The sequence below is a fragment of the Lepisosteus oculatus genome, chromosome 8 (genome assembly GCF_040954835.1).
Source record: "Lepisosteus oculatus isolate fLepOcu1 chromosome 8, fLepOcu1.hap2, whole genome shotgun sequence".
In the NCBI taxonomy this organism is placed as follows: domain Eukaryota; kingdom Metazoa; phylum Chordata; class Actinopteri; order Semionotiformes; family Lepisosteidae; genus Lepisosteus; species Lepisosteus oculatus.
Window position 1 is genome coordinate 10,692,616 of NC_090703.1, and position 15,512 is coordinate 10,708,127.

A 15,512-nucleotide genomic window follows, 5' to 3' on the forward strand; every position below is an offset into this window, starting at 1 on the left:
TATTCAGAGAAAGGGTTTACAATTAAAAGTAATGTTCACAAAGGCATCTGCTTGTAATATAACATCTGTCCCTCCTTTTGTCATGTTATTGTTATTTGATGATGTTAATGTCATAAACCAGGATTACCTACAGTATCTCTAGTTCTCAGAATCCAGCAGGTTTTCTATGTCTTCCCCTGGAAGAACAGCACCAGAATTTCTGAGACACAACACGATCCCCCAGGATCGTATCTGGCTATCCCAGTTCTACACAGGAATCATCAGCTCCAAACCTGGAAAACACATCCCTCTGGTAGCCCACTACTGACCAATCTCCCTATTGTCTGGAAGATCTTAGAGCAAGCTGTGACCTGTGCTGTGACCAAATTGGTTTCTAAAAGGTACATCATACATGTGATCAAGACCTTGCTCTCATTATTACATCAAAAATGTTTTTTTTTTAAACCTGAAGAACCCCACAGTATGAGGCAGTATGGAGCACCAGCCTGTTTCAGAAGCTGTCAAGTACTCCTCACCTGAGTGCTGACCAAGCTGCTAATCCAACCAGCACCTTTCATCTTCACAATTCTAGTGCCAAGAAAGACCTGAATATTTACAGGGATTTTTTTAAAGTTGACCATACACATTCCTCCAAAGGGAAGCTGTGCACAGGTACCATATGTCATTGACTGAAACTGAGCAAAAATCACTGTTTGCTCAAAATAGTCCACTCAACCAGAAGGGGAAACATCGTCCTATAAATGGTCATATCCAGAAACCATTTGTGTGGACAAATGTGTGCACACTTCAGGATCACTGCATTGCCTTCTCATTTAAAAACACAGGTGTACAATTAGTGAGGAATACATGTTTCACGATTATGGCCTCATACAGTAGGTTTTGCATATCACCAGTGTGACCAACACATTTGCACTTCAAAGCTACAGTAGGAGGACTCACCCTGCTTGGATCCAGTCCTGTCACTGCTGGGACCAGTGTTGGGGGTGTACATTATTTGCCTTGTTGCTGCATTATGCCTCGTCCAGTCAAAATCATCACTCTTGTCTTGAGTGAACATACAGATTGATTCTTCCTCAAAGCTACAGTGGAATTCTCCTGGTAAGAAGTCAAGAAGATTTCTTGTTAGAAATGCATTGCAGTTTTGGATAGCTCTTCTTAATGAGGCATACATAGCCATTCACATATTAACTAAGGTTAAGTCCAGTAAGCTAAGCGGTAGGATACTTTGTCCATTACCTGACTAAACCTGAGAAACTTTGGTTAAAGGACACTAAAGATTTTTCTTAACTTGAAGGCCAAAAAATGGTTTTATCATATCAAACCTTTGAAACCTATTTAAAGTAGTAGAATGTGTATTTTATTAGAAATATGCATATGTTCTCTTAGTGTTACAAACCATTCAGTACACTATTGTATTTGTGTCAGTGTGCACAGTCACCTTCCATTAAGAATAAATAAAGTGTGATTCTACACTATTCTCTAACCAGACACAATCTAAATTCTGATGAAGAGCCCAGAGACTATACAAAAACTGAATTGTATTTTGTGCAAAGAGTCTGGAGAAAGGTAGTGCTGTTTGTTTTAAAAGGAAGAACGCATATGCTATGAAATCATAAAGCACTGCCAAGACATGTTGTGAAGCCAGGCTTCTCCTCTTTTATCCTCAGCAAGTTTTGTGGTTTTGAATGTGTTTCACACCAGTGCCATGTTAGTCAATTAGGTTCCTTAATAAGCTCAGATGGAAGTACATCTCAGAGATGTGTTTTCCTATGAAAAGAAAGATGTTGTCATTTGCAGTTACCACAGAGCTTGCAAATGTAGAGCTGTTGCCTGTTGTGTTGCCATAGGCAGATTTCTTTATTTTTTATGCTCAGTGTGCTCAAATCGAGGATTTGACATTAATTCCCTGGCAAAAGGCAAATCATTTATCATGTGTGGATGGTGTGACTATATAGACCTTTACTGGCATGATGTGTAGAAATGATAAATCTATGATATTTAGAAAATGTTTTGGATGATTCAGTAGACACCTTCAAACTAAGTCATGTATCTTTTATTAAAGAGAATGTACACAATTCTATCACATTTCTATGTGTCTGTTTAAAATACTGTACACAAATTAGGTCCGGGAATTAACTAAAAAACCCCTCATTATTATTGACCTCTAAACTAAAATGAAATCAGTCACATTTTCATACACATTTTATTCACTAATTGAATTTACATATGTATTTATTGGATTTATTGGTATTGTTTAATTGTTTCTGGCACTTAAATTCCAATTTTTTCAACAACATTTCTTATGTAACTGAAAATCGGTGATGTTTTAGAATCTGAAAATGGTGAAAAGTTTTAATCAACCACATTATCAGTCGAATATACTGTAGGTTTTACTTAAGCAACATAAAGCTCAGATGGAATGAAAATAATAAGATACTATATTCACAGGGACCAAGACTGGAACAACTTGAAGACCATTTAGATAGAAAATAAAATAACATTGATTTTTTTTTGTATTATTAGAAAGCTGGAGGTTTCCTATTATCAAAGCCCTCAATAAAAACAACTCAAAAAACTAATTTTAGATCTTATTGAATGATCATATTCAATAATTATCTTATTGAAACATACTAGCTCATAGCTAGTGAACAACGAAAATAAGTTTAATAACAAATGTAAAAATATAAGAGTCTGTGAATTAATAATGGATACTCACTTAAGTGTGGATTTGTGGGAGCTGTAAAATAAAACACAGAGAGACAAGGTTAAAACCTGACCAATCATTAAAATCCATTTAAAATATGATAATGCTTATTGATCAACATACTGTAAAATTTCCAAAACTTGTCATCTTTACATCAAAATACAGTATGTACACTAGCATTATGCTTTGTACTCTGAAGTATATTATGAACTGCACACATCTATATAATGTGCATGCTGGAGATTGCTGTTAACATTCTGAATTACAGCACATAATTCACTTTTAAAGACACTACTTGAATGTGTGATGCGTTTACAGGAATTCGGGAAAGTCTGTAAAAGATGCTGAGCAGTCCTTGCAGTCTGACGCCCGTTATTTAACCCACTAATTATCACAGGCCCACACTTTCTGTTAGCAGCAAGACACCTTCCATCAACAGAGCCGGAAACATATTTGGTTGATCTTCTCTACTATTGCGGCTGGAGACTGATGTGAAAATCTTTAGCTTGATCATTTTTCAAAAGCCATCTTCTGGATGCTGGTTAATGTAAGTGCTGATGTTTACACAAAAACAAAATAGTGGGTACTTCTGCATAGTGTGAAAAAGGATTAACTAGAGAAGAAAATTCACTCATATTTGGCAGCAATTTTAGTCAGCTACACAAAAAAAAGGCAGCGAAATTATGGTCCACAGCGAAGAGCGCCACCTACTGGTCCACCAACACCGCTTATAGAATAACATTCCCTGGAGATCCTTCAGTCTAGTTGGAACAGGCCTATCTTTGCTTATCTTTTCAGACCTGACCAGTTCTTATTTAACCTAAGCAGTACCTTGGTGACCACCACCAATCCATCTGTCTTTAAAGCCCATAACCTTGAAATGCAAATGGTGATAAAAATCCAGTGAGCAGTAGCCACACAAGGCTACATTCCAGATGGACAAGTCATGTTTCAAAGTGCAGGGAAAGAGAAAAACATAGGACAGTTTAGGGATGCAAGCTCCCACAGAAAATACCTTTCATACTGTTGGATATCCATGTCCTTCAAGAATACACCTTTCATTTAGAAAGAATTGGAATTAGAAAAACTAAATGTTGCTATCATTAATTTATATTTACTGTATTTTTACAGGTGAAGGTGACTATAGATGTGTCTCAAAAGAATCTAGAAACAATGGGTAATGCCTAGCTAGTATCAACATTTCCTGCTTCAAAGCAAGGTGGATGTTTGCTGAGATGTAGGGGGTTAAGATTCATTGGTCAAAGCAATTGTACATTTTACCTTGGTGTACCTTAGTTAATTAAGCTCTGGGTAAATGATTAAGTGTAAATCAACAGTCCGGAAAGACACCACATAGGATCAGCTCAGGATATAACAGGAGAGAAGACAAATAGAGACAAGAGGAGGACATAAAACATGGGCCAGACGAGAGGTCCTTGCCCGAGATAATCTAAAAGACCCGATTGGTGCTAGGTATTTGAGCCTTGCTAAGACAGCTTGCTATTCTGTAGTTTTGGGGATTTCCTGAGTGAAGAATCTCTTATTTAAAAATGGCCTCTCCTGCTTAAGTGGGTTCATTTTAGAATATGGAGATAGGCTCCTATATATTTTGTGGCATCTGGGTTTGTAAAGAGAGAGATATTTAACTGCAGCTTGTATTCTAGAGTATTTAGTTTAGAAGGCAGTCTGTCTCTTATTCTGGATTTTGTAGGTGTTAAGAATTGAATACTTGGTAAGAGCCTGGGTTAGGAGGTTAGGCCTCTGGGACGCCTTCTCTGTAAACCTCTACTGTACATAGGAAAATGTGTGTATTGTATGTTTATTTTGTGTGTAGTGTAGTGTGTCTATCGTCATTGTTGTTTAACCAATTGTGCTGAATTATTACTCTTTTCACCAAAACTGTACCAGAGAACAAATAATTAATGTGCCACTAACTACTGTATACCAACTGCTCAGGTATATTCTTGAAAGAAATCTTTACAAGCAGGTGTTATGATTATTTAATTTACTTATTGATTAATCAGCTCAGTTTCCTGATATTTCTCTAATTTCGTTATCCCCCATTTGTAACAGTATGTTTATACATCAGTGGCCAGTGATGCAGAACAGTGGAATGAGATATTTTTCTTTCCTCTCCACACTTTTACAGTGCTTTCTTTGTGCAAGCAACCAGTTTACTCATTTATTAGAACTAATTGAAATGAATGAGTTTTGTTCTCTCTCAAATTTACTGCTTATGATATTATAGCTGCCTTGACCCCTCTGTAATGCTGACATAACCACATAGACTATCTCCTCCAAACTGTGTAAAAATAAAAAAATATCTATTTCATATCCTTTGATGTAAATATTTGACAACACCATTCAAAAAATGTTTTGAAAGAAAACCATTTCAAGCTTCACAACAATTTTTTTTTTAAATTTCAGTGAATAAAAATTACAGGATTAATGTTGGGAATCAGCCAAAAACGATCAACATCTCCAAAAATTGTAATTTTTTTATCTATCATTTTCTCTCTAGATATCAATTGAAGGTACAGTATTATGTTCTTCCCATTAATTTAAAGAAAAAAATAAGGTGGGAACTTTATTTTAAAAATAAGATACCTCAGCATAACTGAGGTGAAATGTAGGGAAAAAAATACTTTTTTTTCAATTCCTGTAACAGGTTTCAAACTCAAGAAAAATTAACTGCTGCAACTGCAAAAATAACAGCTGTTTTATATTTGGCAAAGCCTGCAGCATGATCAGGTAGAGTCTAATTAATAGGTCTCCCTGAACTCTGTGCCTGGGTGTTTACAATTAGTGCAATGTAGAAGGAAAGTGTTAGAGTAATCTGTAGCTCTCTTCAAAGGCAAGGGCAATTGCAGACTCCTATTTCTAGGTCAATAACTTGATCCTCACCTTTTTAAAATGTGTTTATTTTCCAGGACTGTACTACGGAGTCATTTAAAAAAAAAAGTATTTTGATTTCCACACATTATGCCCCAGGGACTTTCTTGCAACCACAGGTTCTCTTAGACTTTCATGACTGCATTTGTTCTGACTAAATAACAAGCAATGAGCACTTCCTAAAACAAAGTCTTTGCCATTTATCCATTCATTTTCATGTTCCTAGCCCGATGACAGAGTGTTACTCTCTGGGTGCTGATTTCCGTGCACTATCCAAATACAGCAGAAACATCACGTCTGAAACCAAGATTGTGAAGGTCTGTTGTGGTTGCATCATGTCGGGGATGACTGAACCCGGATTATCGAAACATGACAGCTGTTAACCTTGAGTTTATATTCTGTATATGCGCACATAGCTGAAACTGTTATATAACGATCTTTATTTGTTAATCTACAGCCTGTGATGATAGAAACCTTATTCACTAAGACATATCTGGAAAACTCCAGTTTTTAACTCATTCAGATTGTTTTGTGTTCAGCTAAGAGGATGTTAAAATTGGAAAGATGGCGATTAATAATTACATTTAAAATGTGGTAGGTGAAAGTAAAAGAATGAATATCAATCAATCTTAAATGACTATAAAGTATAACTGATGTCAACCTATTTTTGAATACATTTTAATCACAGCCCTGTAACAAATGCAAAACATCCAGAGCCATGTATTGCTGTTGTAGTCCCTGCAGGCCCTAAAGCAGTAGCAGTATAAAACATAGAAACATAACTACAAAAGAAAACAATGCACAATTTCTTTATTTTCCTTTCAGTTTTGCTTTGAAACAGCATAGTGAGAGGTCACACAGCCTTGTCATAGGAACTAAAAAAGCTGACAAACTGATGTACTCCAAGGCTGACCTTCCAATTACAGCACTGTTGAGGAACGTTATTAAGGCTGACGAACACTGAATTCTTACTTAGCCCCTGTACATTTTTTTTTTCATCCTTGCTCCGGTACATTTTTTTTTTGTGTGTGATAGAGAGACATTTAATTTGGTTTCATAATTGCAGGGATTCCAGCAGAGCTGCAAACATTTAATCAAAATAACATCTAATATTCCCCTAACTGAGTCAGGCTATCTGTCAGTCCAGTCAAATGCAATTACTGCCATATCTGAATAACTGGACCAGGAGAACAAGGTAGGGGTCAGCTGTGCAGGGATAGTTTCTGTTTCTGGCTACAGAACAAAGGTTATGTGCGCATCCACTGGGCTGAAGAAACAACTCCTTTGCTGAAAATCAGCTATGACCACCAAGCAGTTCACACAACTCCCCATATCAAATAGTTGCAACTGCAAGGCCATTACAGGCCCTGCCAAGGCCTGCTCAGGCAGTAGATATGAACCCTTTTGCCTGCACACAAGTCCCCCTCAACTGATAGCTTGAAACGCACCCCAATCTGTTTACTTCCAGGAAAGATAAATACTTTACCTTTCTCAAAACAGGCAGGGAACTTGCAGACTAGGATTGTAAATCTATGTACAAATATACCTACACCTCATTCCAAATCAACTTTAGTATACAACACAAGTTGAATATTAGTATCTATTCAAAGCTAAATGTATGCATAAACTGTAAGTTATGCAGTTAAATGTGGAATCAAGCTATTTGTGAGAGAGCAATTAACTTGCTTTTACACAGATTGCCTGCTTTTACCTGGCACAAGGTAAATGCTTTATTAGAACAGGGCAACACAGCCACATGCAGTTCTATTCCAGATGTCATTTTAGTCTAATCATGACATAAAAACATTTGTCACACATATACAGCACATTTGCTCACACCTCCCTATGCTGAGGACAGACAGTTGATTCAAATGAAAAGGCTGTAACGAACTTAGAATTAAATCCTGCATTTATCAGTTACATTGATGAAAAGGCATCATGGCTATTTTATGCCTGCCTTGTCAACAGACGGTATACTTTAAAGGATTTATGATACATTCTGTACACAAACAGTAATATCATGAATGCAACAAAATATAATTAAGTCCTTTACAGTTTTTTCTAATTGTATTCCAGTCTGTAGACTGTTATAAACTCTGCATCTGCCAAATAATGAACAAATAATCAATGTGATGTAACAAATTACATAAATTCAATGTAATCAAGTTTAAGTTTAATAAGAAGATATGGTATTATTTTGTCCATATTTTTCATAGGAGTATTAACTTCTTTAGTATCAAAACTTCCATTGTTCATTGATGGAGGATGCATTCAACAGAATAATAATGGTCAAAAGGCAATGCACCCTAATTCAGAATGCCCCTGCAGTCTTCTAGAATTCACAGAGAATGTGAAATAGTTAATTAGAACAAAGAATGCCTCACAGAGTTGGCTTAATGCACAAGATAGGTTCGCTTCATATGAAATACGGGAAGCAGAATAATAATTCAGTAGTGCTCATACAGTACATGCTACTAGAAACGCACTTATACCATGTGTGCTCTCTTTATATAATTTTAAGACGAGCAAAATGAAATACACAATGAAGTAATATACAAATATGTACCGCAGTCCTGTCATTTTGCAGAGTGTATTGGTCGTTTGTTTCTCTAAGGAACATTGTATTTAAATATTGTTTGAAAGCAGTAAAAATCTCTAAATTCAAAGAATTTCCCAAGAAAGGGGAAAATGTACAAATGTACTGAACACTTTGACAGATCGCTTTTCCAAGTCTTAAGGCAAAGTAGAAACCAAATATTACACACAAATTCTAACATATCAAGTTCCCAGGTTCGTTTCATTATGCCTTTCCACCTCTGCAAATTTTGAAACTGAGTGCCATCCTGAAAGATTTATAAGTCTGCAGTGGTGACTGTCTCAACCACTAGTCTACGAAGCAGAGCTCTAGCAGTGTTCTGCTGATATCAAAGGCCTCAATCTTCAGCACTGACTCATGAGAGATTCACATTTCTGATAAAAGGGGCCTATTTCCCTTCAATAATGATAATTTTAGATTAATATTTAGTGTTCTCAATAAGTTCTGCTTTCATGGGCTGTCTGTTTAATTATGGCAATGCCAGCTGACTTTTGTTCAACAGAAGAGTGAAAGGAAGAGAAAGAAATCTTTAGGACAGATTGTCTAGTTACTGTGTGTGGTATGCTGCACTGTCATTGCCAGAGTTTTTCATTTCAATTTAGGATATATACGTGCCTGTAAGGATTTGGATTAGAAACATGAATTGCTTGTGAGTCTGTGCTGGAGGTCAGTTCAGCTCTGTGGAACTATGGTACAATCTGTCTCATGTGGTGATTGAGACAGATGCATTTGCGTATTTATAAATCATTCAACATATCACTCCAGGATGCAAAGCTTTGCAAAAAAAAACAAACAAAGGTCATTTATGCAAAATAACAAAAGTCATTTATGCAGATGGAAAGCCTAATATGTAGGGTGTAGCGTTTGTTTTTCCTTAATCTTTTAAGACCCTTGATTCATATCGTATTGTTGAATATGATCACCACTTCTAGTTGGGATATACAGTACTGTTGCTTTGTCATTTGTACATCATAATGGAACACTTAGGATAATTAAAATATCCAATAAATTGGAAGATTAATTTTAAACAATGCCTTTAAGACCACTCAAATGGGACCACTCAATAAGAGAAAATATTTAGTATTGCGAAAAGACCAAGTTGTGTCCAAAAATGTTCAATCAAAGGACAGTTTGTTGTATTAATAGACCCCTGGTAAAACTGGGGGTCCTTGATATTCTACTGATATTTAACTCAAATTGATAAACCAACCTTGAATACTGCTTTGTAACAAGCTAAACAGTACTAAACTATTACAATATCTAGTCGAAACCAGAAAGTTAAAGTTTAATGTACTGTTTATCAGCAGTGAACAGAAATTTACTGATAACTGTTTTTAGTAGACGCATTGGAGTTGATTCAAGTACTGTACAGCAACATGTAACTAATCACTTTTTTAACAGGATACTGTACATCATTGTTGGACATCATGGAACTAATTGTTCAACAGCTGACAGAGTGGAGTTTCGTAGGGATGTCTGGCTGGCTTTGGTATGGCACACATACTATGATTTACTAAAAAAAAACATGTTTATGTTAGTAATGAAGCAAATGAGCTACCTCGGGTTGACTTTCACGAAACAGATAGCTTTGTTTAAGCAGCATGAATTCAGAAAATGGCACAAGTGTGTTATTACAGTAAGTACTGCCCTTAGATGTTTGCTATAGGTCATTAAAATGCATCTCTTTACATACTGTAAGTACCAGCTTACATTTTGTGCTGCGGTACATGTGTTCATTAACGGGACACACATTTTTTAAAGATAGAGTTATACAAAAAAAATCAATGGCAGTTCTTCAGAAACACAAATGCCATTGTCTGGTTCCTCGCAAGATAATGTAAGTGTTAGTATCACAAGGCTGTGAAGTTGGCTTGAACGTTTTACCTGATGTTCTTCTGCCCCCTTGGTTAAAGAAAATAGAAAAATGACATTGAAATTAAAATTGAAAATTGAGTGATTGACCCACAAAATAACACAAGCAAACAGGCAGATAATTAATGTACAAATGAAATCATGCAAATTGCAATACACAGAGGTTGTACGATACTCACACATAACGTAAAGCTGGTTTATGTCAGCATGTAAATCATCTTTAAAAAGTGACCATTGGGGTTTTCTACTTTCAAACCTCCCTTTAAAATGACCTTTGTGTCTATGAAAAAAAACACTGGAACCAATTACCTCTTGTGGTTTTACAGTTGAAATGCAGTTTGTATCTTTATCTATGGCTCTGTTTCTTCTGTGGAAGAGGCAGCCATAGCACATTCCTGATGCCACTGATGGGTTAGCAGTACTGGTACTGATTATAGGAAAAACTATCTTTTAACTGCCATCAGGTCAGCAGCATATTCAGACTGACTATCTCAACATTTTACACAGCTTAAAAAACAACACAATTGTCAGAATCACCATCTTTCAGAAGCTTGGCATTATATAACACCTTGAGACAAAAGGAAGTAGGTTGTCTGAGTCTCTTTAAACATCAGCCGCCAAAGGCAGATGGCAATGTGCTTTCAACACTGAATGTTCTTATAACCCTCTGCAGAGAGATCCCTGAAACAGAATTATGTCTTTTAATTTTTTTATTTTCCTTTTGACTCCTTCAGTTTTATTAGTTAGCCATTTAGCAATTCCACCCCCATACTGCCACGTATCCCCCATTAATATCTTTGATTATCCCTCTCCACACTTATGAATGAAAATCTACAGCCCATGTGTTTCAAAGCATACTCTGCAGTATAGTCCTATTGAAAGGCACCTTTGCTGTTCCATTAATTGTTTACTGAATGCAGTAATTTTGGATGCTGCCAAGTTAATTCAAAATTCACCAGTGAACTCATAGCATCTTTTCGCACAGCCAGCAGGTGTCTCTGTTACATTAAAAACCAACTTGGTGGTGCTTCTACCTTTTCTGACTACCTGCTGTTCCCTCAATTACATGAGAAAACCCTGCAGGAATTTTGAATCGTATTTATATTTAGAGTTAGAGCATCTTATGCTTTACTTCCCATGGACTTTACTGTTATTTCATCTATAAAATGAGCTGAGCCATGGAAGAATCATTATCATCCTGCTCAAAGGCTTTCAAACATACTGTACAATCATATCACTGATTTTCAGACAGGCATCCAAAAATAATGCAATGCATTTGGATGTAAAGCACTAATATTCTTTATGGTTTCTGACAACACATCTGAACAACCACAAAACTTAACAATGCCCAGTGCCATCAATGGCTAGTCAATGATTCTTTTATCCCAGTAACAGTTTTTTATAACAGTACAGATTAACAATAAAAGGCCTGACTCTAAGAAACCCAGTGGATACCCAATGACTTCTAAGGAGAGGATAGAAATCCTCTCCTTAGAAAAAACCCATTCATTCAGTTCCTTAACCAACATTTTAGGTGGTAGTATCTAGACACTGTATAATATACTGTAATGTGAAGTATAGTATACTGTACATGCACATGACATTCAGTGTGGCATTTGACAAGACCTTTTTCCTCATTTGTAGCAGTATTTGTTGAATTTGGAAGTCAATGTTTTTAAAATGCCTAATTAAATTTAAATGAGCAGCAAATAATACAATACATATCCATCTGCATATTTCATAGTTGAATCAGATTTGAATTGATAACCATTAACCACTTCATAAACACTGACGATTCATGCATTAATGTAGGCTGAAGGGTTATGAGTCAGTCAGCCTGCTTTGATTATGGAAGAACCAATATGCATGGGAAAGCAGTAAGATCACATTACCCTCAACTGCTGTGCTGAATTGTGCTGCATAATGATCGTAAGCAGGAGCCTTCTCAGTATGTGTTTGGAAATTAAATGAAGATCAAGAGTTTCGTCAAAAAAAGTTCTGTGGAAGTCACATGATGTTCCTCTTTGGGATCACTCAAGTCTGAAAAACCCTCGCCAACACTCAAAGGCATTACAACTCCTTTTGCTCTCTTATAAACTGAATTACAATTACAATTACAATTTTAAATTTTAAATGGCAACACGTGTTTGATATAGGTTTGCTGAGTGTTAAATATGGCAATGACTGAGAAAATAGTGTATGTAAAGTGTTTATCTTAAACGTATTGTGTAATGTGTTACGGTATGTCTTTTTTCCTAGCTACAAAGCAAATTTCCCATCTGGGACAATAAAGTAAAAAAAAAGTCATAGCTGCCAACAAAAGGCTGTTCCTGCTCTTAAGTGAGTAGTCATCTACCCTTTGCTTTGCTATGTACATTAAAAATGAAAAAAATGAAATGCTTTCCTGTACAATCTGATCCAATCATATAGTGTTTATTACTTAAGTCTTAAAAGAGGGGGTTCTTTTTTTTCCTATTCCTACTACTGTATATTAACAGTAACGAATGATGAATATTGTTTTTTATTTTCTTGGTGGAAAGGAGGTAAGGAGGAATTTTGAAAAGCAATTCTGAAAAAAAAAACATTTGATTACGTTATGAAAAAAATAATGTATGTTATGGGTCATTACAAACAAAGATAATACTAGCATATTGGCTTCAAATACATTTTTCTTTACATTAGGACAGTGCAACTAAAAGTTATCTCAAGATAAAGTCATTAATAAATTCAAGGATCATTGGAGGTAAAAGTGTTAGTTAGATCTGGAATTAGTCAATAGTATTTTCTTTCTCTTGTGATTCAACTGTATGGTACAACTGATTTTAAGATTGTATGATGTTTCAAACAAAATAAAACAAATTACAACTGTAAGTGTGCCCTTACATTTTAGGGTTTTGTACTGTGTGTAATGGCGGGAGGTAATAAATTAGACTGTACTGAACCAGGGCTGCCATTAGCCGATATGTTGCCTTTGTGCAAAATAGAAAAAGGCACCCCTTCCTCAAGGAATTTTAGTATATTAGTTAGTATATTATTTATTTCTCAATAACAACAATTATAACAAACATAAAGTAATTCTGTATACATTATACAAGTCTAATTATTGAACATAAAATAATACAATTCAATTTTTTAATCAGAATAATTAGGAACTCAAAGTCACTAGTATATAATAATTTGTTATGAAATAGTTACACGTCTTGCTTTCGTGGAAACAAACTTCTTTATGACAGTTTCAATGCTTACTTGCTGCAATATCTTGTTTTCTATAGAAATTGTCGCTAGATTTGACTAGATTTGTCTTTCTTGTGACATTTTAGACCTTAAGTAGTGTTTACTAAATTTTAATTTGGAGAAGCTACGTTCTCCACTGGCGACCAGTACTGGCAAAGTTAAATATATCCTGAGAACTACAATGTGTCTGGTAAATTAATGCTGCAAATATATTGCAATACTTCAATGGGAGTCATACTAGATTTTAAAAAACAACTTAAGGTTTTTAGTTCCGTCATCGGTGTCCCATCAATATCACATTCCTTACTGTGTTCATCATTCAATTTCAATTATACATTTTTACATTGTTGCAGTATTTCACGTTCACTGTAATTCTTCAAATTACATATGTCATCAAGAACACTGAAAAGGCCATGATATTCTTTCAGTATTATAAACCTTTCTTTTAAAGATGATATTGTTGTATTCAATATAGAAAAAAAATGAAATTTAGTTTTGGATCATAGATGGGCTGATCATGGGATTCGTAGTTGAACTGAATCTTCTTCCTCCTTTTTTAGTATTTTCTACATGTAAGAAGTTAGCTTCAATGTCAAGAGACTCTGCGATTTGTTTAGCATCAATAATATATTTTTCGGAAACATCATCACTTCGTTTTTCTTCAAAGAATTTCTTAATCCCTTCGATGCTTTCAAGGGCATTATATACATTGAATTTTGGTTCCTGCATCATTTTTCTTGCAACAGTACAACATTTTATTTAAAACATCATGCCAAATTAGTACTGAGCAAATACATTTAAAAGCCCATATTTTAAATATTTTAACTATACCTTTGGCTTATGTTCTAGAATCTACATCTTTATTAATATCATCCAAAATTTCTAAAAGAGCATTGCATACTGCATCTAATTGAGTTTTATAGTGGCATGATGGCATCAACTCGACTTTCCCATCGCATATTCGACAATGGTTTCAAATTTATGTTTGGTAAATGTGTTTTCAATATACAGTATATATATATGTTGTTAAATCAACAAGGTCTTTTGATTATCGAACTTGTTCGAAGCGGAACGATATATATCGTCCCTCTTAGAACAAGACACTTTACTTCCATCTTTCGGACAATTGCCGTAATATACTGATTTTGTTAGAGCAAGACTTCACTGCCATCTACCAGAAAATTGTCATAATGAACATACAAATTGCCCATCTTTTGAGTCAACAAAGTTTATAAACTACAAAAAAATCAAAATAATAAAGATATCTACGATGTGAATGGCGCCCACTTAAATGTGGCGCCCTTGTGAATTGCACAACCTGAACAACTGTATGCGATGGCCCCATACTGAACCTTGTGAAGATGAGGTCCAATAATAAGCACACATTAACCCACATGTCACATTATGTTTGGCAATTATAGTACTTTATAGACATGCAGTAAACATGTTATCACATTTAGGAACTGTTTAACAACTGAAACCATTCATAATTCGGTTTATAAAAGCTTGAATGGATTTACGTCACAGGTTTTAACAACAAACCTGTCCGGTGACTGGGTATGTTTATCCTTTTTAAATGTTAAGATAATACATTTTACAGAGGCAGTGTAAATCCCAACTAAAGATCAAGGTAACATGGACAAACTGTCAGGTGCAACAGTGACAAAGTCACAGCCCATGAAAGAGCCCCGATTTCCCTTTCCCTGTGGGTCAGGCCCCCAGTTAGGTCTGAGTGAAGAGCAGCACTTACCACTGTACTTTACAATCCTGATGGTGGAGTCTCCCTCTCCAAATTTGGTGATGGGGGTAAGCCGAACTTCGTAGGCCTCGGGCTTGATCAACTCCGTCAGGTTGTAGGTGAGCAGCTCTCCCTTCTGGATCATCCCTGAGATCGGGATCTCCTGCTCCCACCACCGCTGTTGCCCAGCCTGTCAGAACAGGGGACAAACAGGCTGGTTTTGTAAGGGGTCCTTCCAGGGGGCATGACAGCAGAACACCAGCCCGGCAAAGGTAGCGGCCTTTGATCCGACCTCTGTTTAGGAAAAAGGTTCAGCTTTTTTAGTGGGGGCTGTAGGGTGTTTTTTCTCTCATTTCTAGAAATGATAACCCTTGTGACTGTGGTCCCATCTCCATCTCTTTCTGGTTATACATTAAAAAATAAATTGAAGATTTTGTTAATCATTGGGTAGAAATCCTGCAAGATGTACTGTAATG

At 35.8% G+C, this 15,512-nt stretch overlaps 1 protein-coding gene across 4 annotated transcripts in view; it reads right to left on the reverse strand.

Moving 5' to 3' along the window:
- mdga2a (MAM domain containing glycosylphosphatidylinositol anchor 2a) overlaps window positions 1–15,512 on the reverse strand; it is a 210,504-nt gene that overhangs the window by 15,470 nt on the left and 179,522 nt on the right. For 2 of the 4 annotated variants that reach the window (XM_015350564.2, XM_015350563.2), the window contains exons 11-14: window positions 15,049–15,226; window positions 10,077–10,094; window positions 2,717–2,737; window positions 940–1,095 (exon numbers count right to left, since the gene is read on the reverse strand). In XM_015350564.2, the coding sequence (XP_015206050.1) occupies window positions 940–1,095; window positions 2,717–2,737; window positions 10,077–10,094; window positions 15,049–15,226 (373 nt within the window). The remainder of the gene's footprint in view (window positions 1–939; window positions 1,096–2,716; window positions 2,738–10,076; window positions 10,095–15,048; window positions 15,227–15,512) is intronic. The other 2 variants (XM_015350566.2, XM_015350565.2) reach the window with 1 other exon arrangement.